This window comes from Cygnus olor, chromosome 2 (genome assembly GCF_009769625.2).
Source record: "Cygnus olor isolate bCygOlo1 chromosome 2, bCygOlo1.pri.v2, whole genome shotgun sequence".
In the NCBI taxonomy this organism is placed as follows: Eukaryota; Metazoa; Chordata; class Aves; order Anseriformes; family Anatidae; genus Cygnus; species Cygnus olor.
Window position 1 is genome coordinate 150,496,779 of NC_049170.1, and position 25,434 is coordinate 150,522,212.

The 25,434-nt window shown below is 47.1% G+C and overlaps 1 protein-coding gene across 1 annotated transcript; it reads left to right on the forward strand.

The window, feature by feature from the left end:
• Positions 1 to 12,747: 12,747 nt before the first annotated feature.
• Positions 12,748 to 16,921, forward strand: MYC (MYC proto-oncogene, bHLH transcription factor). The gene is made up of 3 exons (XM_040547136.1): positions 12,748 to 13,019; positions 14,092 to 14,800; positions 15,785 to 16,921. The coding sequence occupies exons 2-3, from the start codon at positions 14,107 to 14,109 to the stop codon at positions 16,345 to 16,347; spliced, it is 1,257 nt and encodes a 418-aa protein (XP_040403070.1). The 5' UTR covers positions 12,748 to 13,019; positions 14,092 to 14,106; the 3' UTR covers positions 16,348 to 16,921.
• Positions 16,922 to 25,434: the final 8,513 nt, after the last annotated feature.

Sequence of the window (25,434 nt, forward strand, 5' to 3'; positions counted from 1 at the left end):
TTTCCCTGAAGGTAGACATAGGAAACTATGGAGGAGGACAAAAATAGGGGAAAGAAAACAAGTGATGCAAAGTACTGGGAATTTTCACACCCACTCAAGTGTGCACAATGGCAAGAAGGGAGTACCTATGCTGAAAGACAACATGCAGAACCTCAACAAGGGCTAGCTTCTGGAAATCCCTTCTGACCTAAACGTTTCTATGATTCAAGTCATGAAAATAGGATGGGGAAAAAATATATACACCCTTCATGGTGAGAGATGAGGAAATCAAGTTGGTCCCTTTGCAAAGTATAGAATCCCTTCTCCAACCTATGCAAGCAATTTCAGACATTGATGCTGTGAGAGAAAGAGCAAGCAGACAGGTGCTTGGTGGGACACTGAGGCCTTTGCGTTTGGACCAGAAAGAGTTGAAACGATCTGAAAATTGCACCAGAGCCACTGAAAAGAAGCCTGTAGAAACTTACTGAATATGACAGACCCACCCAAAAGGCTTGTGAGCTTCAGCAAATCCTTCGAGAAGCCTACTCTGAATCAGGAATTTGTGACAGAATTCCAAGTCAACAGCTTTACTGTAGATATTTTATGCTGGAGTCGATCTGTTTGCTTCCCCCTTTTACTGTAACATTGCATTGTACCCTCTCCTTTTCCAAAAGCCTGTCCTTTGCACTGCTTTGTCCCCCTACACCCTTCCACTCCAAAATGTCAAACCAGTAAAAGAAGTATGGATGTTTGGGAGCAGAGGAGATGGGCAGCCCCATGGCGTGTAATCGCCAAGCAATACATTTTGGTGTCACGAAGCTGATGATTTCTCAGTAATGACAGGGCAGAACTGCTGAACTGAAGAGGAAAACTATGCTGGCTTTTAGCTCACAGAGCTCTTGACTCACTGCTGAGCATAAATCCCTCACCTGCTTGCTGAAGTCAATCCTGCGTCACTCCAGCTGCAGGAATCACACAAATGGCCCATTACCAAGTGAAAGCTCTTCCTGCGTCACTCCAGCTGCAGGAATCACACAAATGGCCCATTACCAAGTGAAAGCTCTTCCCAACTACCTATTTGGTCTCCAGATCAGGAGATCTGTAGGTGGAAATGGAATGCAGCCTTGCCCACGGGGTTTGCTGTAAAAAAGGGATTACTTAGGGAGTGGAAATCCAGCACAGAGATTGGGAATGTAAGAACCCCTCTTTAGCTCCCCATCAAGAGTGGGATCAGCTGGTTGGACCCACAGAGCATCACTGATGCTGCAGAGCTGACAAGCACCCTGAGGCATGCCTCCGAGCTCCCAGCTACCCACACTTCTATCTTTTTCCCAGCAGACTCTGCCTACGGCAACCAGGGGCACCAAAGTCAGCCCTCAGGAATAGTACTGAACCATCCCCATCTCCCAGACTTCCCTTCCCACTCCCCTTTGGACACTTCTCCAGGCCGCAGCCGTTCACCCTGCAGCCTGTTTTTGTCTTCCCTCTGCAGGAAGCAGCGTTTCTACCAGCCCAAGCCTTCCAGCTCACTTGTGCGCAGGCTGCTGGCCTCTATTTACACGCCACCTCCAAAGCATTCATCTGGCAAGCAGTCTGGAAAATGCCAGCTTGCTACACTAACCTGCATTTCTCTCTTCATTCACCGTTCTTAATCAGTGTTTGGGAATGTATTAATGTGGGGCTAGGCCACAGAGTTTACATCTGGGCTTTTGTCGTGTTTGGAGGAGCTGAGCCAGCAGCAGCACCTGGTGCACAGTCACCCCTTCCTTACATAGCACCCAAAACTGGTGTGTGGCAGTGACTCCCTCGCAGAATTCCCTCCTTCTGCCTAAATGGACAGAGTCACTGTGATTTTTTTCCCTCGCTTTTTCCCACTCTAAGCTACTAAACAGTCACTTGGTCGAGATGATGAAGCTGTGCAGAAACTACCAGCATTTCTAGCTCAACAAAAGTCTTTGCCTACAGGCGATGATGTAACACAAAGGGAGCAGTGAGAGTGGAGGAGTTAACATTAAATCTCTCTATAGCCACTTTAGGAATGAATATATGAGCTAGTTATCACAAGGTTTTATGTGTACGTGTGATAGATAGACAAGGTGCAAGTTTGCAGCAAGATACTTTACCGCAGGCCCTGAAATAGCTGCAAGGTCAAAGAGAGGTGGCAGAGGGGACTAGATGACCACCTCTGCTCTACTTCAGGTGGCCCATCTCACCAGCAAAGCAAGCCAAGGTCTGAATTTCCAGTGTGTCAGCTTCAGTGGTGCAGTCTCTCCTACACGCTGCTATTTGGGAGACAGACATGTTCATTAGTATCTTCAGTACTGAAGGTGCAAAGGGGTCCTGAGGCAGTTGAAAGGGACACTGAGAAATGTATCTGAGGCATCTCGGAGCTTTGGTACCAGGCTGTCCTTCACCAAATGCTGGCCTCAGGAGAGGCTGTAAAACCTGTGTGAGCAAAGCAAGGCAAGTGAACTTCGGCTAATCTCTGAACTGTCACAGCGCTCCAGGTACTGAGGTCTGATGGTTTAGACCTGCTCAGTATCTGTCTCGACCATAATATTGCAAGCATATAACACACCTACACCCTTTAGTCTCTGATATTTTAATTGAGTGACCTACAAATGGGTTCTCTGATTTTCCAAGCACAGAAAAGCTAGGGGCAGTTGGGAATCGCTATAATGCAAAGTAATCCAGGAGATTTCCCATTCCTGGGCTCCTGAAGAACATCATATACTCAGTGTTTAACAAACAGCAGCTTCAGGGACTCTCAGAAAAATGTACAACAGCAGTGCAGGAGAAAATGACCAAGCATGCAGATGTAAGGATGACCTTGCACCTCCCCATTAGAAATATCATTACTAAATTCCATTGCATGCACACACACAGAGCCTTTGGATTCATAGATGTAATATCATCAGGGATCATCCTCTGGTAGCTTTTTTTTTTTTTTTTTTGGAAAAAAAAATAATAAGAGAAGTTGAGATAAGCATAAAGGGAAGGCAGAGATACTTTCTGGTTAAACTTCAGAGCACTAATGAGATGTTAACTGTATTAGCACATTATTTGTGGGGACTGGCATACTTACCTACCTAAACTTCTAATCACGTGTTGATACAACTTGATTTTCTGAAGCATTAACTCATATACTTGTTGTGGTAGTATACTACCAAATAAATATATTTTCAAAAAAGACAACACAGTCCTTAATAGGGAGCAGAGATAGATGGTCCTGGATGTAGCATATTCTGGTTTTTCGTTTCTGGTCTCACTAACTGTGAGATCCACCTCATTCCCTTTTCTTCTCATGACACTCACAGGAGACTACAGCTACATTGAGAAGACCCAAATCAGAGTTGCACTGGTACAAGAGGGTTACCCTCAGTCTTTTAGGTATGGTTTGGATTTGCAGATAAGTCCCAATGGAGGTGAATAGGAAGCAGAGATGTCTCCTGCTCCCAGTCGCACAGACCACAACAGGGCAGAGAAAAGGTGGGGCTTCGCCAGTTCCTGCACTATTGCTGCATGCAGTGTGGGACAATTTACCTTGTCCCCCTAAATCTCCCTCCCCACTCCCTGTTGCACATATCACAAGCCTTTTTAGAGCAAAGGCATGCAGTACTGTCAGAAGAGCATACTTGGCCCTGCACCTTGGGGTCTGGGCATGGTTAAGTGCCTTTGCAATACAAATGATAACAGTGACAACAATGGTTGCAGCTCACTCACGACCTCTTCTTTCCTTTCTAAAGCTGGGTGTAAATAAAGTTCTTATCTTCTAAGAAATACCTCTTCCATCCCTGACTAGGTGATAAGTAGAGAGACACTCTTAACTGCTGATCAAGAGGGAGGAGAGTGATTAGCATCCTCTGGGGAACACCTTGTTGATGACAGCTGCTTTGCATTGTTGAGGGTGTAAGGAGCACCTAAATTCCTCCTCCACAGAGCTCTCAACTGCTGATGAAGTCAGTTCTGCATTAATCCCTCAGCACACTGCTTGTCAGGCCAATTTCTGATCAAAGCCTTTCTTGCCACTGCAGACATAATTGCAACCCTCTGTAACCCTCCCCAGTCCTTTGAGAAAGGGACATAGTGTGAACGTCAGGAGGAGGAGGGACTGGACTTGGGCAACACCAAGAGTCTTCTGAAGTAAGAACAAAACAAAAATAAACAAACAAATGAAAATAAAAAACCTACAGAGGGACCAATTAGTAGGAAGGCTAATATAGGTCCAACCATTTGAAGAGTTTCCAGGTAGAGGGCTGTTGTCCTAATTCCCTGCTAACTGTGTTTGATAAGCTGGGTCTCAGCACTCACCCGTCAATGCACAAACGTCAATGCACCCGGCCATGCACAAACTTAATTAAGACAAGGAGGACTGGGCACAGTGAAGCAACACAGCTCCTACAAGGTCAAAGCCTGCACTACCACACAGGCTTGCTGAAGCTCAAGCTTAGCCCTGAGGAGCAGATCAATGCAGACCTGCGGGTACAACCCACTGCATTGATTTGCATTGGTGAGTATCGATAGATCTAGGTGCTCTCCATCCTCACCACCTGCAGCAATGGAAGCAAAAGGTATTCGTGTGACTCTGCACTCATGCTGAGATCCTGTGTGTTGACAGCAGCACTGCAGCCAGACCTGGGTGGTTAGTTAGCCTGGGTAGTGCTGCGATGCTCCTGCCATCTTCTTGATGAGGTCTCCCCAACCTGGGTGACAAAACAGATATATGCACATGCCCATTAAGGCCTTCTATGCTCTGCAGGATCAAACTGTGCTTTAAACATCTCAGAAAACAGCTGGGGCAGAAGGTATCTTACCTTGCTCTCCAGGCCATGGTGGGTCCCAATGTTGTGTGGGTTTAGTTGCAAAATATGAGAAAAAAAATGCCAACCAGACCAGAAATACTTCTATATCTAGCAATATCCTACATTTGAACAGTGTAGGGAGAAAACATAAGCTCACACTTTTGATTACAGGCCACCTCTTATATTAAGCAACCCTAGCCCATAGCAAGGATTTCATTTTTCCGCTCTTTTTATACATTTTACCTCCTTATATTATTACTCACAGGAAACATCCATTTTCAAGCGTGGTATTTCCCTTTCTAATAAAATGCAGCATGAGGTTCCACAGGTTAATTATAAATTGGTTTAAAAAGCATTTACCAAGAAGTGCTTTAAATCCATTTCCCTTAATTTCATTTGATGCAGCATATGTCTTGCAGCGCAAAGGGGAGATGCAGCGTTATTGCCACTATCTGCCAGATGAACATGTTCATCATCAACAGTGCAGGGAGTGATAAGTCCCTTATCTGATACATAGAGACAAAACACTCCCTCTTTCTTATCAACAAATTGAGTTATCAGCCAAGTGAAGTAGTTTTTGGTAGCCTTTCTGACTGTGTTTTGCTTTTAAATCCATACTGACAGCAAATGTTCATGGATGTATTTCCCTCTCTTATGCTCATTTCAAAACGCAGCCGCAGCCACAGATAAGAAGGCTTCATCTCCCCAAGATGTTTAGTCTAAGTGCTGCTAGATAGTTCTGAATTTGCTCCGATTGCTGGTAAACTAAGCTACATGGAAAGAAACAAAAGTGATGCCAAGACAGTCATACAAAGAGCTTGGAGGACCACAGGGCTGTGCCAGTGCACACCCAGGCCTGCTGACATGACTACCCCTAATTTCTTGGGACACACTTTGCAGTGCTGTCCCTTAATTCAGGATGCCTGCCTGGGAGAGCTGAGTCCCAGAAACCTTGGAAAGTGCAATCCCTTATCTAGGCAAGGCAGTACTTTTGCTATACCTGGCCCATGTGCCCAAGCAGATTCAGAATTGACTTCACAACAAAGTCAGAGAGAAGTTAGGGTTGTTGGCCACCTGACATCATCAGGAGACTGTAGCACCTAAATGCACATACAAGCTTTTAGTCTTGGACAGTTAGAAACCATCTGGTGCCTTTGTAGGAATCAGTTTGACAGGATGCTCCCCACCAGCATGAGCAGCCAGTCTAAAAGGCTTTGTGCAGGAGAGTGCCCATGAAGAAGGTGTCAGCATCGCTCTACCTTGAGCAGAGGGTGAATGCATGTAATTGTTAGCGTGTACTTCTCAGTGTTGGAGTCAGCATCAGTTTGGTTGAGTATGGTGGGAAAGTTGACTTCAATGGGATATCAGGGGAAAGGATTTGTGCTTGACTGCACTTACAGGGTAACTGTGCTCTGTCCCAGTCCACATCTTTTTTGAATGTGATTGATCTCTTCCATAAACCAGGCCAAAGATGGCACGATAGCGGAAACTCATGGAGCACAGACACCACACTTAAGCCAGAAATGTTTCTTCTAAATACCTACAACTCCTGTGACAAGCTCATCTTCCTCCCTCCCATAAAGACATGGGCAAACAGGAACTCCATGATTAATGAATTGGTTGAAGACAAGACCATCATCATTTCACCTGCTGAGCAAGATGGGCAAAACTCATGAGTGCTCTCAAGCTTGCTCAGCACAGGGCCAGCCAACCTCAGCACCAACTCAGCCCACCTTCACCAGCAGCTTGGACCAGAGCTGTGCACTCTGCATCAACTCAGGTGAGCAGACTGCACGGGTCCTTCCACGTCCCTCAAGAATAAAACACCACCAGCTAAGAGCTGGAACAAGACCAATAACATCTTCAGTGTCCAGTGTTTTCCACAGCACATACATATCTGCGTTTTCTACTGATTCTCTCTCCACGGGCCTACTTTCTTTCCCAGAATGTTTCTCTGTGGCTGAACCTGTTAATTTGGTGGCAATCAGATGCCTCATCTCTAAAGCAGCTATTTTGCAACGAGCTACATTATTCCTGGAAGGGTTATATACTCTCACCTGTTTGTAGAAGGGACAGGCTAGTTGGATATTAATTCTCGAAGAGACAAGAGATAATTATAATAATGGCCCAGCTGACAATAGTTTCAATAGTTTCCAGCCTCACTGTCAGCTGACACATTCCTTCCTCCAGATAATATCTGATACAGTCAGATATTTCTGAAGCTGTGCCTCCACAGGACGTGCCATGAGAACTGCAGTGAGGTTGGCGCTCCTCTGCTCTCATACCAAATCTGCAAGGAAGTTGCTAGAGGAGGGGCTGTTTATTTTCCTTGGACATTAGTACAAAAGCTGCCTAATAGCGTTCAAACCTTTTCTGCCTTCCAGCTGTGCTCTAGAGCTCCTTCCCACTGCAGGTCTGCATGGATCTGCAGGCTCTGCAGATGCCCCAGCATCTACAAACATGGGGACGGAGAAAGATTCACTCCTGCTGCCTCCCAGATGGCATTCAGCCCTGATCGGGGACTTCATTCAAGAAAATTTCCTTGAAGGGAACGCTTCCTTGGCCAGTTAGGTGGAAGGGCTGGTGCTCCCCTAGGGGGGAGGCTGGGATCACATCCAGCTCTAACGACCAAGGCTTTAAAAATTGAAGAAAGTCTTGACAGTGTGGGTACCTGAAAGGATCACTAAGGAGTTGCAAATAGCCCTAATGCTTTAAAGAGGGCTTAAGCAAGCAGAGCTGTGATGTCTTGACAATCTGATAATTGCAACAGAAAATTCAGAGAATGCAGAGGCCACGGAGGGGCTTTCGGGGCCAATTGTTCGTAAATAGCTTTTCTTTTTCTGTTAGGAGAGAAATTTAAATTAACCAGGCTTTCAAAAATAACTGTTTATCTTTCACAAGAGCCTTGAAGATCTTCTCATCTATCATACAGTTAAATCAGCGCAGATTTCCTGTAATTCGCCCTTAATCCACAGCTGGGCAAAAATCTCTTATCAAGGAATGCCAAAACTGCTAGTGTCGACTTGGTCCGTCCCAGCCATTCCTGTCAAAAATGTTCATCTGTGTAGGAAGGGCTAATTCAAACCCTACTCATATTTTGGGGGTTGTTTCAATGGGATTTAAATTAATTTACAGGTACAGCATTTAAACACCAAAAATATTTAGCGTTACATAGCTGGTATTGAAATTGTGAATAGTTGTGTACGCATCTGAATAGTTTTGTGTAGTTAAGAATAAACTAATTAAGGGCTGTCCTGTTTGAAAACAGCCTAATATTTGATATCCAACTAACTGCGATGGTTTGAAAGGACTGCAAAGGGAAACTGTCTGTAAACAAAGTTAAATTAACAGCTGTGGTAATTTTATCCTGAAGCAAAAAGAGGTAAAAGACTACATGTGGTGGAAAGACCAAAGCTGGTGAAAATGATTTTGTTCTCTGTATTCAAAATTAGTTGAAGATGTTTTCCCGTGTTTTGCTCCTGATGCCACTTTCAATTTTACAATTACGCAGAGTAAAGATAAAGCAGAAAAAATATATACAAATATGTATGTATGCCAGACCTCCTTTCAAACCAGTTAATATTCTGGTTTCACTAACGACTTGATTTCATACACCCTGTCAATTTAAAAAAAAAAAAAAAAAAAGACAATTATGAAGCATCTAAAGGGCTTGGTTTTAAGAAAGACAGACAAAGAAAGAAAAAAGAAAGAAAGAAAGAAAGAAAGAAGGAAAGAAAGAAAGAAAGAAAGAAAGAAATGGAAAAGGAAAAAAGGAAAAGGAAAAGAGAAAAAGGAAGAGGAGAAGAGGAAAGGGAGAAAAGGGAAAGGGAAAGGGAAAGGGAAAGGGAAAGGGAAAGGGAAAGGGAAAGGGAAAGGGAAAGGAAAAGGAAAAGGAAAAGGAAAAGGAAAAGGAAAAGGAAAAGGAAAAGGAAAAGGAAAAGGAAAAGGAAAAGGAAAAGGAACCTCCTAATGCTAGATCCTGGGCAGGGCAGTTTCAAATCTCCTTTGGTCTGAGCTGAAGCCTGCTGTACTCAGCCCAAGTCAGAGGAGCAGTTCAGGCTCTGTGCTAATTCTCTTGGTAACAAAACTTATTTTCTGGGGTTTCAGTGGGCTTCTGTGAGGGCTACAGTCCGCATTTCAGTTCTGAGGGAGTAACTTAACATCAGCGTAGCACCATCTTTCTGGCCCTTTTCATCATTCAGTTTTCTGCTCTTCCCATCTATGCACGGGAATAAGCGGGGAGCACTATCTCGTGCCGAGGCTCTCCGGCCAGCACATCACAAGGAGCCTGGCGCAGGGGAAGGAGCTGCACCGTTTGCTGCCAGCCCTCTTGGACACAGAGCTGTGATGGTATTGTCATTCTCAAGACCAGCAGCCCATGGCCGGGGTACAGTGATGGGGTGGCAATGCTGGGACCAACAGTGCTGCTGGTCCCTCTGTGGCTACGACAGAAGGTGTATGCAGCTCTCCATATTTCACCACGGTACACAGACAAGTGACAGTGGCCCCCCAGATGCCCTCATTTCTCCTTCATGATGGGGAAATCCACTGAGAAGGTGCTCATCAGCGCCCAGCATGAGTTTTTCTGGGCCTGGAAGAGGGGGGCTAGGAAGATGTTATTAATTTAGTCAATGCTGCACAGCTTGCAGAAACACTGTCAGCTTCTGCCTACACACATTTCACCTCCCATTGTTAAAGAAATTACAGCCGCTGAAAGAGATGAAAAAGTAACATGCTTCTTTGTCTATTAATAAGGCAAATCCATTTATTTTGGCCTCTGAAGTGTGGGTCTGGTTTTTGCACTGGTCCTTCAGGGCAGCTGTGGAGCTAGGATCCCTGCGGGGATGCTCGGTCTTAATGGCTCAGAGTGCAAGCACCACTTGTTTGGGTAAACCTCTCCTCAAGGAGTTAGGATTTTCTGACCAACTAATACCTAGTTAGGTATTAGTTAGACTCTCCGGTGGAAGACCAGCAACCTGCGAAGCCGTGGAGATGTCGAGTGAAGATTTCAGCAGAGACTTCCAGAGGTAGCTCCAATTTTCAGACGGCTTTTTGGCCAGTGTAAAGGAGATTGCAGGTGTCCCCTGGAAATATAGCACGCAGCAGGTGACGCGGGCACGTGTGACATTACAAATTGTCTCAGGGGTTTCCAGCCACAGAGAGGTGCGAGAGTTTTTTCCACCATCTCCACTTCACTCTCAGTTTCTGCTTTCGTTTCTGGTTCTCACAGGTTCCCCCTCTGCCATCACACGTAAATTCCACCCAGGCTTCCCCTGCCCCCTCCTATTTATCACGAGACCCCCCACCCGTGTCAAAATGCTCCCTTTGATTCTGCTGTCTCCTTAATGTAATTCTCGCTTATTTGTTCGTCCCATATAACAGCTATTTTGTCAAAAATGGCCTTTTCACTGGAGATTTATACTTATTGTTTTCGTACGTTGCCCTGTGTTCTTTCACAGATGGGGCTGGACGTAAGAAACCAGGGCAAACCACCACGTAAGAACTGCTGTGGGATGCTCCGGCATTGGCTCCCCAAGAAAAAGCAAACTTGGGGTCTGCGTGAGACCTGAAGAAACCCTATAGAATATTTTAAAGACCGTTTCCTCTGAAGGCCGTATTGTTTCAATAGCACTTTTCTTCCAGTCCTCCTTTCCTGTTTTCCCATTCATATGAGCATGGGATATTTTAAGAGTCCATCTGCTCACGTTACTTATTCCTCACTTCAAGTCATAATCCTCTGTGATACTGCAGTTAATTGCTCTGCGTGTGATTATATTGCTTCATGAACAGGATTATGATTTTCAACCCTATCAGTACTGGAGTAATTTCAAAATATTTCTGCTGTTACCAGCTCTGGCTGAATTTCGACAGCTTTTACAATTCTGAGAGTATTCACTGTGTTTTGGACTCTTCTGCTGCTGTTCTTAGATAAAAGCACCCATATCAACTTTTACACTAATAGCTAGATTAATTTGGGTCTTGCACCCTCCTGGCTGACTTCAGGCCTGCCTTGAGTCACGTTATTTCCATTCACATCAGCGAGCTCTACTACAGAGAGTGATGCTTTTAAAAATAGCACGATGTATTTTAAGCCATCTCGGAGCAAGGGTAAACCCGATTCTTAAAATGTCACTAGGTGAAGCATCCCCGTTATGACGACGCAGTGGCTCTTGGCTCTTGCTTCACCCTTTCTGCGTGGATCCGCTCCTCCTTTGCTACCCGACAGCAGCGGCGGGACGGCAGAAAGCGCCCCCAAAGTGCGCTCGGGGCTTTTTGCTTGGTGGGGACTTGGATGGTTATAGATGTCGCGCCTTGCTGGAAGGCTGCTCAGCAAAAATGGTCGCTTCCCATTGAAATAATAAGAATAAAAATTAAAAACATAATAAAATAAAGTAATAAAATAATTAAAAATAAAAAATAATATTTTCTTTTCATTTTTTTTTCTTTCTTTTTTTTTTTTTTAAATTTTTCTTTCCGGGTGGGGTGTGCTGCGGGGGGGTGGGAGGGAGCCGCAGGTGCCGGGGAGGGGGTGGGGGGGGTTCGCGCTGCTTCCCACGGGCGCGGAGCGGCCGGGAGGGGGCGCGATGTCCCCACGGTAGCAGCGGCGGCCGTGGGAAAGCGGGGCCGCCCCCCAGCGCCGGCGGGAGCCTCACCGGTGGTGGGGTGGAGCCCCCCCTCCCCATCCGTCCTTCCCCCCCCCCACCCCCCCCCAAATTCGGTCCTCCCGCCCCGTGGGGCGGCCCTGAGCTTTGCATCCTGCCCTGGGGGTTGTGCTTTCGTAAAAAAAATAAATAAAATAAATAAATACAATTTTAAAAGTGGGGAGGGGGATATGTAAATAAATGGGAATAAAAAAATCCCAGCGGGGATGGGATAAGTGCGGGGGGGGGGGGGCGGGGGACTGGACACGCTACGTCCCGTGCTGCGGAGAGCGGAGGGGCTTCGCTGGGGAGGTTTAGGGGGGTTGGGGGGATTTGGGGAGGGAGCAGGGGGTGAGGGCTCAGCACGGGGGGGGGCTCGGGGAAACCGCAGGTGCGGCGGTGGGAGGGATGGGGGTAGCAGCTAACGGTCCTGGGGGGCCGGGCAGCGAGATGGGGGCGTCCCGTCGGGGGTGGGCACCGGGAGCTGGGGGGTGGGCACCGGGAAGGGGAAGGGACTGAGAGCGGGCAGGGGACAGCCGGGGTGTGACAAAACGGGCTGCAAGGTGACCCCCGCGGGGCTGTGCCCCCCCCACCCTACACCCCCACATCCCCCCCCCCGCAGCCTCCTTCTTCCATGTAATCCTCCCGCAAAGGCGGGATAAGAAAGCGGCGACCCGGGGCGGGGGGTGCCCGAGTCGGAGCCCCCCCGACGAGGCTGGGTGCGCACCGGAGCCCCCCTACATGAAGGGGGGGGGGGGGTGTTGGAAAAAGGGGCTGAACCCCCCCCCCCCCTTGTGCCCTGCCGGGGTGCGCTGACCAAGGAGGGAAACGGAGAGGAGCAACCTTTTAATCCCTCCTAGTAATTTTTTTTTTTACTATGTTTACTTCCGACCTCTCCTTGCGCAGCTCGTAGTAAGACGGGTGGAAAAAAAAAATAATTAAAAATAAAATAATAAAAAAATAAAAAAAAATAATAAAAAAAAACCACCGCGGAGCGCTGCATCGCCTCCCCCCAGCCCTTCCAAACCTCCCGGCGGAATTAAAGGCCGGGGGCTGGGGGGGGGGGGAGGGGGGGGCACGCGGAGCTCCTCGGCCGCCCCCTCGCGGTGCCGCCCTCCCCGCGCCCAGGCGCGGAGCCCTGCGCGCCCGCTGCCGAAGGGGGGCGCGGGCGGCGGCGGCGGCGGCGCGCACGGCGGGAGCGAGCGGGGCCCCGCGGTGCTGCCCCCGCCCCGCGGCACCTCTCGCCCGCCCCTCGCCGGCGCTTTAAAGGAGGAAAGCAACTAAACTTCTATTGTACCAGACAGAGCGCGCCGCGCCGCCTTGGACCGTACAATCTGATTCCCCTTCTCTTCGCTGCTCCTTGATTTTTTTTTTTTTTTATTATTATTTTTTTTCCTAAACCTTGGTGGGAGGAAGAGATCTACGTTCTCCCGGCGTTTTGTCTTTTTTTTTTTTTTTTCCCCGTCCTATCCGGCGGTTCTTTTTATAATTTTATATATATATATATATTTTTTTTTTTTTCCTTATTTTGTTGGTCCCCGCACCGCCCGCAATAATTGCCTCGCTCCGTTTCGCAGCTGGCGCCTTGGAGAAGCCGGTGAGTCGCGGGGCTCCGCTTTTCCCATCACTCGATCCGCCGCGGTCGTGGCTTGGACTGACAGGGCTGCTGACACCCGGGACCGCCGGGGCTGCGCTCCGAGGACGGGGACACCGACGGTGCCCCCCCGGGGGACGCTCCCCTGCGCTGGGGCACCGGCCGTCCCCATCCTTTCGCTTGCTCTCGGCTCTTCAAATATCTATATATTTATTTTTTTTTCGGGGGAGGGGAAGCATTTGCTTCTCCCGCGTATGCACGGGCAGGTTATGGTTATTGCACATTCTGCCTATATCCATATATATGGGTATATATATATGGATATATGGGCATATATATGTATATATATATGCGTGTATATGTGTGCGTATATATATATTTATTTATTTATATATATATATATATATATATGCGTGTATATGACAAGACCTGGCAAACTTTGCCGAGGTCCCTGCCCGTCCCCGCGCGTTGCCCGCACGCCCAGGTGCGTGGCAGGGGAGCAGCCCCTCTGGGTGCTGGGAGCTCCCCGCAGCTCGCCCTTCCCTTCCTTCCCTTCCCGGCTCGATCCCCGATCCCGGATCCCCGATCCCGGGCTGGCGGAGCGGCTCCGGGAGGGAAGGAAGGGGGCTTCGTGCCGGAGCCGTGCCCCGTGTGAACGCGGCGGCTGCGGAGGGGCGGCGGGAGGGAGCCGTGCCGAGCCGTGCCGAGCCGAGCAGGGCTGCACAGAGCTGCCGAGCTGCCGGAGCCCCTCCGGGAGAGCCGCGGGGAGGGTGGTCGGGGCGGCACCGGGAGCTGCCCCCCTCGGTAGATCAAGTCGCGCCTCCGACTTGGGAGAGGGTGAGGGGAGGTCGTACCTTTTTTATTATTATTAGCATGGATTTTATTATGATTTTTTAACATTATTTTGAAACCGACTGCGTGGGTTTTTTTTTTTTTTTGCCCGTCGGCACGGCGCGGGGAGCCGGGAGGGAGCGCTGCGTGCTGGGGGGCGGTCGCCCCTTTAGGGTCGCGGGGGGGGGGGGGAGCCGACCCCCGAGGCTCACCCCGGCTCCCCCTTGTTTCCCCCCTCCCGCAGGCACCAGCCGCCGCGATGCCTCTCAGCGCCAGCTTCCCCAGCAAGAACTACGATTACGACTACGACTCGGTGCAGCCCTACTTCTACTTCGAGGAGGAGGAGGAGAACTTCTACCTGGCGGCGCAGCAGAGGGGCAGCGAACTGCAGCCCCCAGCCCCGTCCGAGGACATCTGGAAGAAGTTTGAGCTCCTGCCCACGCCGCCCCTGTCGCCCAGCCGCCGCTCCAGCCTGGCCGCCGCCTCCTGCTTCCCCTCCACCGCCGACCAGCTGGAGATGGTGACGGAGCTCCTCGGGGGGGACATGGTGAACCAAAGCTTCATCTGCGACCCCGACGACGAGACCTTCGTCAAATCCATCATCATCCAGGACTGCATGTGGAGCGGTTTTTCCGCCGCCGCCAAGCTGGAGAAGGTGGTCTCCGAGAAGCTGGCGTCCTACCAGGCGGCCCGACGGGAGGGGGGTCCCACAGCCCGGCCCGGCCCCACGGGACCCCCCACGGGGGGACCGCCGCCTCCGCCTCCTCCCGGCTCCGCGGCATCGGCCGGGCTCTACCTGCACGACCTGGGCACCGCCGCCGCCGACTGCATCGACCCCTCGGTGGTCTTCCCCTACCCGCTCAGCGAGAGAGCCCCCAGGGCCGGGCAGCCCGGTGCCAGCCCCCCGGCACTGCTGGGCGACGACACGCCGCCCACCACCAGCAGCGACTCGGGTGAGTGGGGTCCACGCGTGTTTTTTGGGGGGGGCAAGCGGGCGGACGCGCACCCCGACCCGCTTCTTCTGTTCTCTCTCCCTCCTACCGCGCACGGGTGTTTTAAATGCCACGTTAGCGAGGCTCCCTGCGAGTTTAGTTCCTGGAAAAAACAGCCCGGCTTTCCCTCCAGGGGTGGAGGGAGGAAGAAAAAAAAGGGAAGGAAAAAAAAAAAGGAGGGAGAAACTTTCATAACGGGGTCAGAGTCGGACTTCGGAGCCGGAGCAGCGTCCAAGTGGAGCTGCTTCCCAGTGACATCTGGGGGCCGGCAAGGAGTTAACCCCAGCCCGAGAGCCGCAGGGAGAATGTGCAAGCAGGGAGGTGCTAGTGAAAGTGACTGCGAGGAGTGAATGGGGCTGGGAAAGTTTTAGAAATGCTTCCTTAGGTATTTGACAGCGTGTTCCGTCCGCTCGTAAATCTGGTTTGAAAGCGAGTTTCTACTCAAAGCACTACAGCCTTCATTTTTTTTTTTTCCTTGGATTTTCCACAAATTAACAGATCAAGAGAGATTCCGAAAATGTCTCTGAATACACGTGTGTTAAGTAAGCTCTCTTGAGGCGTGGCCAAAGCCTGCTAAATCCTTAATTAAGGACAGCTTGAGTCTAGGAGCTTCGTTGTGCTTTGCTGCTGACAACCGAGGTTAAATTTTCCTGCTATCTTTCATACGCGCCTCGGGATTACGCAAGATCTTTGCAAATTTTGAAACCAGGGAGTCAGGGCTCTAAGTGCACTCGGTGCGTCCTATTGCTCTTGAAATGCTGCTTCTTGAAGGAAAGGCTCTTGAGGAGGGCAAGTGGAGTCTCGCAGCATCGAGTGGGTTTAGTATGGGTTTGCCAATGGGTTCCTCGCACTGCGGCTCGGAGTAACCCCTCCGTCATAAATACAGCAGTCCTGGGAGTTTTTGCACAGATCGGCTTACAATTCTTTTTTTCTTTTCCTCTGCAGAAGAAGAACAAGAGGAAGATGAGGAAATTGATGTTGTTACATTAGCTGAAGCGAACGAGTCCGAATCCAGCACAGAGTCCAGCACAGAAGCATCCGAAGAGCACAGTAAGCCCCACCACAGCCCGCTGGTTCTCAAACGGTGTCATGTCAACATCCATCAGCACAACTACGCCGCTCCTCCCTCCACCAAGGTGGAGTACCCAGCTGCAAAAAGGCTAAAGTTGGACAGTGGCAGAGTCCTCAAACAGATAAGTAATAACCGAAAATGCTCAAGTCCCCGCACGTCAGATTCAGAGGAGAATGACAAGAGGCGAACGCACAACGTCTTGGAGCGCCAGAGGAGAAACGAGCTGAAGCTGAGTTTCTTTGCGTTGCGTGACCAGATACCCGAGGTGGCCAACAACGAGAAGGCACCCAAGGTTGTCATCCTGAAAAAAGCAACAGAGTATGTTCTCTCCATCCAGTCGGACGAACACAGACTGATCGCAGAGAAAGAGCTGTTGAGGCGGAGGAGAGAACAGTTGAAACACAAACTTGAGCAGCTAAGGAACTCTCGTGCATAGGAACTCTTGGGCATCGCTTAGGGTAACCCAGACTAGACTGAAACGATGATAAAATATTAATGTTTCTAATATCATTCATGAACTACACCAGTCCATCAAGTATGGAACTATTGCAAGTGCATGCTGTGCGAATTAACTTGAGACTACACAACCTTGGCTGAATCTCCAAACGGTTTGGCCAGAACCTCAAAACTGCCTCATAATTGATACTTTGGGCATAAGGGATGATGGGACATTCTTCATGCTTGGGGATGAACTCTTCAACTTTTTTTTCTTTTAAAATTTTGTATTTAAGGCATTTTTTTCTTATGAGAATTCCAAAAAAAAGTTGTCCCCAGATTGCTGTATATATTTACACATCTTCTTGCCATGTAAATACCTTTAATAAAGTCTTTATAGAAAAATGTGCAACATTAATACGCAACAGTTGTGGCAACTGGATTTATACTTGTCTTGAACTTCTGTGCCATAACATTTCACAGTTTTTTTTTTTATTTAAATACATTTTTCTTTTAAAGAAATGATTTTTATTTTGTTTTTAGATAAATAAATATTTGCCCAAAATATAATTAGCTAAATCCTGTGTAAAGACTTTGCTTTGTTTTCCAGTGTTGTCATTAGATGCTTATTTCTGTGACATCCTTCTCTCTGTCATCACAGCAGTGACCTGACCACAGTTAAAGTGGGTTTAGGCAAGAGGAAAATTTTGCAGTTTAGCAGGGAGTTTGGTTCCTTTTCTTTCCCCCTCCTCTCCTATTAATCCAAGTAGACAAGACCAGTGCTCTTAGAGTTTTGCCAGTCCAGCTGCTGTTGTCACCAGTGCCCTAACAAGGGGGCTGGCAGTAGTGTCCATCCTGGCAATCCATCATCTCTGCCTGCCGAAAGTGAAGTGGAGCCATTGTATTTTTACACCAGCAGCCCCAGTGTATTGGCTCCGCATTCTTTCCAAATAAGTTTAATTATGTTTTAGGGGCATAACCTTTGTCGGCTATGTATTTTGAGGACTGCTTTGTAGTAGACTCACCTTAATTGCTTCCTGTTTGATTTTGAACAGAAGTTAAATGGGATAACAAAATAAACCAAGGCGGTAAGTGCTGACGTGGTTAAAACAACAGCGCTGTTTCCCCTTTTAAGAGGTGAAATCAGCAGAGCCAACCTTCCTGGGCAAACACCTTAACACTTTATTAACTTGAATAGTTACTTGGGATTTCAGGGAATGCAAAGATCAAAGTCAAGGAGCACACAGAACCACACAATTATAGCAGAGGGAAAGAAGAACTATTTCTTACCTGGAGAATATGCTCTGAGAGTTTCCTAGCATTTGTCTGTCCCTATTAAATGACATTTGCATTCAGGAATTGTCTCATGATCAGCTTCAGATGGGCCATAAAGCACTTGCTTGACATAGGTCCAAAGACCAGATTTGATCTTTTCCTCCCCATCTTTCACACGTTTAGCTCAACTTCAGTTAGAACTTGAGCAAGAAATCAATTAGCCCTTGGATTTGGGGTAAGGAACCGCTTTTAAAGAAGTAGAACTTTGTACTTGTCAATTTTCATAATTCCCACTAAATACGTACTTGCTTGGCTTCTAACCAGCTGAGCGGCATTGCTTCCAGATAACACCAGTGCCAGCAAACGAACTGGAACAGAAGATTTGGGTTTTCTGTTGCTTTTGAGCTCAGAGTGGGGAGAGGAAGGGTTGAGCAGGGGTGTACATAGGGCAGGGGGAGCAGGTGGCGGTTTATGGACAGGATGAATGCCAAAGGTCTCTGCCCTGGAAAGGACATGGTAAAAGTCCCAATAATTTTGCATATGGGACTTCCAAAAAGAGATAAGTGCTTACATCCCATTTAATGAGGTGCTTTAGGTGCTGGGTGGAAGATTTCTTGGGAGAAGACCATCCTGTCAGAAACCCAGGAGAAAGCAAAGTTTTTTCTTCAGTTTTTCTGCACCACCTGCATGTAAATGGGTTTATAGAGGCGGTGTAGTTGCCTTTTTCAGTGTGTGATTCAGATATTCATTTATGAGGAAACAGAATGATGTGAACTGAAAGTATTAATTGTATCTGAACTGTAAATCAGGACATCTTCCAGCTCTGCATCTTCCAGAATAAAAGCTTCAACTTTTATTAGACAAGTTAGCTTATTTTAACATCAATTCTGTATCTATTCTATGTACTGGTTAGGAAGAGAAGCAAGCTGTTGTCCAAGAGTTTCTAAGTGCATCCCCATCCTCAGAAACAGAGAGGTGTAGATCCAGCCACAAACTTTGAAAAAACCCTGTCACCTTTGGGTCCCAGTTTCACGTGTTAACAAAACTCCCTCACTTCTTCCCGTTAAATGCGGTTAGACCACAGCGATTAAACCTCTCCTTATATGTCGGCCTCTTAAATCATTTGGAGAACAGGTTGTTTTTTTTTTTTTTTTTTCTTTCTTTCTTCTATCTGCAGAAGCTTCTCATCAGTCTTTTTATGAATACGATACTTGCAGTTATTTAATTTCTTATGCTCATCTTTTATTTGAGCATCCGTTTCACTTGCCACAGTCTTGTGGGAAGAGTACACCAGAACACATGAACACGATCCCAAATTGTCACTCCAAAAAAGATTATGAATTTATGGGATGAAGCTTCACATTTAATGACATGTTTTAATTTGTTGAAGAATGATGGGTTAACTAAATAATGTAGCGAAAGAAATTAAAAAAAAAAAAAAGTTAAAACAGCCCATGAGGGCAGGGGTAGGAACCCCCTCCTTGTCATTAAGCTGGTGCTACAATGAAGAGGAAGGGGACTTCCACTTTCGAACTCTGCATGAGAGATTAGGGTGTTCAGAAGACACTGCTATCCCACAGGAGTTCCTGGGCTGGATTCAGTTAGTAACAAATCATATATGGGTGAGGAAGTGTTGGTTTTTGCTGCTGTTTTGGAGCAATAAAGAGAATAAGCTTATAAAAGAAACCTCTGAGTCTCAAAATAAAATGCAATAAGCATTTTGCTTGCCAAACAGTTATACCAAAACACTACTTGAAATACAAGGAACATTTTCAACCCCATCTCTCTGCTCCTCCACTTTCATGGGAGATTTCAAGCCACTTCTCTTCCAGAAAAACATTAGGCAAAATAAAATGTTGAAGGAAACCAGAAACAAGCCATCATGGTGGGAATAAAATTGCCTTTGTCATCTACCCTCATTGTTCATACTTAATGGCATTGATTTTTAGAGTTCCAGCTTTGTTTTTTTCCTGTGCATAACTTACGTCTTTCCAGCCAGCTAGCAGTCTAAATGGCTTCAGCAGATCCATGCAGAATGTGCTGGAGTAGCACTGGGATGTTCAAAGCCACCTGTGCTGGCTTCCTTTCACTCCCATCAATAGGATGTCTGTGGGAATTCCCAGTTTCTTCAAGGGAAACAGACTTGTGCCAGAGAAGGAGGATACTTTTGGAAGTTTTATCACTGCCTCTAAAGAAATCCCTTTCCTTGCCACTGCCGTAACCACTATTGCTCCTGCAGCACTTTGCAACCACTGCAGGCAGTTGAGAGATGACAACTACTTCATCAGAGTTGTATTAAAAGAAGAATTTGAGGCAAGCAGAATAGAATTACTGTAAACTGGAAATAAGCCAGGCCACTTCAGTTAACATCTGAATTTATTCAAAACGGAAGGTAGATGTGGTTGTTTTGCCTACAGAGATGAACAATCTTTCAATACGCTGGACTTTTTTTTATATAAAAACTCATTTTTGGATTGATCTGTGTTAGAGTCATCTGCCAATGAATTATCAGAAGAACAAAACTGAAGGCTAGGGCATCCTAACACAGACAGACTGCTTGGGAAAAGACCAAAGACTTACTTCCCAGCTGACAGTTTTGCTATTTCCTCATTTTAAAAGGCTATCTATGGGAGCTTCTGAAAAAGACCTCCGCTGACTGAAAACTAACCCTGGCTTCCCCTTGAGGTTTCCACGTGGACTGAGCCTAAACCTGCCAAGCAAAAAAAGATCAAGAAATGAGACAAATGAGCCACAGAAGCCGGATTTCATTTCCAGTACCAACGTTTTACATTCACCAGCTTTTACTTACATTAGTGCCATTTACTCATCTCGGACATGCTCGTACAGTCATTGGGAATATGCAACCGAGAGGACGTCATCCAAGATTCAGAATAACAGTGAGGAAGTCAAAATCTGTTTGTTCGTTTGTTTGTTTTTCCTAATTCTGCCATTTGCCTTCTACACAGATCTCGAGAATCCTGCTGCCAGCTCTGGGCTCAGTGGTGTGAGTAAGGAGCTCGTGGAAGGGCCAGAGGTCCCACACACCCTGGTGGGCTCATGGTCTGGGTGAGGAGCTGGCCTGGAGGTGACAATCCCACCTATTAGTCAGTTCTTGACTGTACGACAAGGTATTTTTTACATCTCTGCAGAGGCCAAGCACTCTGTCTCCAAATATGTCCACACTCCATCTTCCTAGGAAACAAGATAAGTTAATTCTGAGAGGGTAAAGGTACGGCCGTTGGTGCTGAGTAATAGTGCATATTAAAATGTTTCATCTGCTGCTCGCCCAAACTGTTTAGTGTCCTTAGTTACTGAGCGAACCTTGCTTCAAATCCCCACCTATGAAGGCACAACTGACAACTGGGACAGGAGGGAGAAGCCCCTGGCTGAGAGCTCAGCAGCATGGCTCCAGCCGACTTGGATGGCAGAGCATTTTGTTCCCACAAGCACTGTTTCCAGTTTCCAGCTTGATGTATGAATTACAGAGCTGTTCCCTGCTCTAAACAAGTCTGGGAGAAAGCAGCTGGGTCAGCTAGTTCCTGGCATTATGTCCAGCTGATTTTGCTTTGTTCCTAAATTCACTTTTCATATATCTCTCTACAGGTCTTGCCACAGCTACTGTTTGTTGAATATATTTCCATTCAAAGCAAACCTCTCTTGTAATTTCTACTGCATTCTTCCAGGTCCCAGTTATGCAGAATTATGTTTTCCCTACAGGATCAAAAAGAAAAACAAGAAGAAATAAAGAATTAGATGTTATGAAATAAGAAATAAAGAAAATTAAGCTGCAAAAATGGAACAATCTGACCTGCTAAGAGAGTTCCAAACAGAGAAATTAACACAGAGCAATTCCCTGCTTGGAACTAATTAGCCCCATCAGCTTCTTGCGTGTTAATTTATCCCTGATGAAAGAGGACAGAAATAGAAGGAAAAAAATAATCCAGGAACTGTGCTTTCTGTACAAGTGCTGCGAGCAGGCAAACCCACAAAATCCTGCAGGCTGAAGCACGACCCAGCGCAGAGCCCAGAGCCCGCGGCCGCTTTCCCCCCGAAAGCAGCGCTCCTGCTCGCAGCACGCATCTTCCTTCCCTGCAAGGGGCATCTCACAGGGATGCAGCTAGTGGAGTGAGAGCACCTTCCCACTCTTTTTCTTCCATTAGTCTGCTCCCAGGTGATGGCAGAACCAAGTGAAGCCTCTCAGTGCAGGTGGTTTCCATGATCAAGAGCCCAGCTGAGTGTTTGACAAAGCTTTTTGGGCTGGTGACACGGGCCGGGCTGTGCTTCGGGTGAGTTAGGGGCAGAGGGATCCTCTCTGCAACTCTGCAGATGCAACACACATGAAATAAAGGTTTGGGCACTATGCCAGGGTATGAAACCTCTCTACTCTCCCTCCCCTGCTGAAATGTGGTGGGCTCTTATCAAGCCCCCGCATTGCTGAGCTTCCACACCTGAGGTTGGTTCAGTCCAATACGGGCAGTGCTGGTCCCTAGAACTCTTTGGGATTTCATTTGACTGCCCTATAACCACACCTTAAATAATTTGTTGTCATTCCTATCATATACGTCACAAGAAATAATAACTGTACTCAGTAATAACTGCTGCACAGCAAGGCTTTCCAGCAAGAGTGCTTCTGGAAAACTGCTGTTAACCTGTGTAAAAACAAGCGAAAATGCACTGCGAGACATGGTGAGGAGGCTGGATGAGACAGCCAAGACATTTCTATCCCCAGTGACTATCAGGGTTTTGTATCTATTTCACACTTCACTAACTGGCCTTTAGGCTGTATGTTAAAATTGGGAATAGAGGAGTAACCAGAATCTAAATTAAAAGGATGCAACAAGATACATTGCAAGCATTATGCTACACCCATGTTCCATACACATACAAATTTCAGAAGGATGTCAAATGTGATCCATTGGTTCCTGAGGAATCTGAGCAAAGACCCTTCTCCCTTGCAAGAGACCAGATTTTGGACGGGAAGCAGAATTGCTGTATGACAGCTATAACCTAGCTTTCAAATATCAGATTTTTCTTATTTTTTTTACTTTTATCAACCAAGTGTTTTTCACAGACAGAGAGTTTTAAAAAAAATCCATTTCTAACAGTTCACCATGGCTGCAGACATTGTGATTTGCAGTGAATTCAGAGAAGAAAAGCCATATTATTTTGATAAATTGTACTGTTTTATAATATTAATTTGATCTGCAAAATTCCTCTCATCTGGGGTAAAGCAGATTTTTCTTTGGGCGCAAGTAAAATCTTATTATGCGTTCTCATTATCGTTCATCATTGTGGTAAAGAGTAAGATAATATTGCATTGTGCCTAGACTTCCACATTTTGAAAGAATGTAAAAGGCTATATGAATATCTTATGAAGTGATTGCAAAATAAAATTGACATCAAAGTGATTCAACTATGTAACATATTACTCCCTCCCTGTAAAATTGGATTCTTACTGAAAAGCACTTTCCTCCTTTTACATTTGTGAAAGAGAGAAAAATGAATCTCCTGCCCTTATGGAACAAACCAGCATTTTTCCATGTTTTACAAGGGCAAAAGTATTTATCAGCATCTGTGCTTGCATTCAGAATTTAATTTTTGGACTTGGGTGCTTAATAAAAAATGAATCCACCCCTTCCCCATTCATTTCAGTTTGCTGCCCTAAAACCGAGAGCTGAGAAAGACCCAGAGCAACGAACAGGAGCCACAAAAGCATTGACGTTAAAGGGGCTCCAGAACAATTGCCACGTATTTATGACGAGCTCAGCAGCTGGAGGAAAATATCTAGACAGCTTGGTGACTGCCACCAAGGTCTACACAGCTGCACTATGCTGCCTTGGTACAAGGCTTCATGCCGTTCCTATAATTTTTCGAGCCTTGAAATCAGTAGGTAAATTCCTTAATGAACCTTCAGGTTAATGTCAATGAACTGCTGGGTGGGAACTCTACATGTTGGAAGATTTTAAGCTCCGTTGATGTTTCCTGGAGGTTGCTCTGCACATGTGCCGCTTGCTGGCACTCAGGGAGCTTGCTCGGAGGAACAGTAAATCCCCCCAAGGAGTGCCAGCTCCTGGACCAGAAACGTTGCGTCCACATGATGCAAAGTGCTGATCTGGTGCAAACTCACTTTGCTGGTTTAAATCTGTTTAAAATGCTTTGAATAGAAAGCTCTGTCCTGCGAGACGTTACAGCAAGCCAGGTATAGTCTGTCCTGCTGCTGTCAGTGTGTTCTGAACACCCCGGTGCATGCAGGTCAGTGATGTTTGCCCATCTCATATTTATCCTACTGGATGCTCCAGCCATGCCTGGCTTCAATTTTGTGACTGTGGGGACATCACTATTAATTTATTCCCTAATTTAATTGGATTTGTGTAAATTAGCCCACAGTTCATAACTTTCTTTGTCTTGGTATGCATTTGGAGCAAACTCTCAGCCTCTTCACAGTCACCCACAAAACACCCATTGACTCCAGCTGCGCTGGGATTATAACCCTCATTTTGCAATCTTTCTTTAATCTTCCCTTAATTAATTTAATTCTGATATCATTATCTAGATTGCCCCATTCATTTAGCATCACAGCATCCTTCTCTTCATCCTCACTGGAAGGCTTTGGTAACTTTGCAAATGCTGCAGCTCTATCTCCCATCCATACCTTTTGATCTTTGCTAACGACCTTCCTTTCATGTCTGCTGAGCTCAGCCTTTTATCAGGCGAGGCACTCCGCCCAGCCTGGTTGAGGGGACACTGCTCTGATGAACGTAAGCACCAGGAGCTCAGCTTCTACGCCTGCTTCTCCTGGGTGATCCTGCTGGCCCCTTCTGGCTCTCCAGCCAGTTTTAAAACCGGTTCAGCCAAACCGAGTTTAAAACTGAAGGCAGACAGGGTTTCACAAAGTTTTTCAGGGCAGCCCGTTCTGGTTTTAAGGAATTTCAGGACTGTGTAGCGACACCTGCCTTGTCTCTGCTGGGGATTTTCCTTCTGCAGGGCCTCTGGTGGACAATTCCTGCGTGGGTGGGGAGGCTTTGTAATCCATGGCTTATCTGCAGCTTAGGTTGGAAAGCAGCTATCATCCATGGTGTGCTGCTGCTCCATTTACTTGGCTTTATGAAATGAGCTAAACCGATACCTCTTTTTTATTTCGTTTAGCTACACAAAGATACCAGGCTGCTGCCACACAGGCAGTTGACCCTAGTTGTCCACCTATATGTGGACAAGCTGTGCCCTCTTCTCCTTGCCCTTGGCATGGTTGTGGCTTGCTGGGGTGAAGCAGAAACCCAGCACAGCCTCAGGGGGAGAAATGGGTCAGGGCGCCAGGGTGCAGATGGGCAGGACAAACAGCCACACTGGCTTAGACAGTGTGCTGGTGTAATCTCTTCCTAGGTAGGAACACTTACTTATACTGGCATGACTATGCCATACTGCATTGCTGTAATTCTCTAGATTTTTGAAATTTGAGCTAATGAGCTCATGAAAACACGGAGGCTAGTAATGCTGTGAAGTTGCACAATAATTTCCACTGTGCTGGGAATGACACTATCCAGCCTGTCGGTCCCTGTAGTAAACACTTGGTGGTTTATCTCTATGCTGAGATAAACCTCCTGCTTACAGAGGGCCACCATGAAATAGCTGGCATGCTGGGTGTCTCCATGCCCTTCCCTCTCAGCCACAGGAGGCTGAGGTAGGGAGGGAGCATCTGGTCATCTGGAGGCCACCTGGTCCCATCCTGCTCTAGCAGGGACACCCAGAGCAGGGTGCCCAGCACCACATCCAGGCAGCTTGTGAACATCTCCAAGGATGCAGACCCCACAACCTC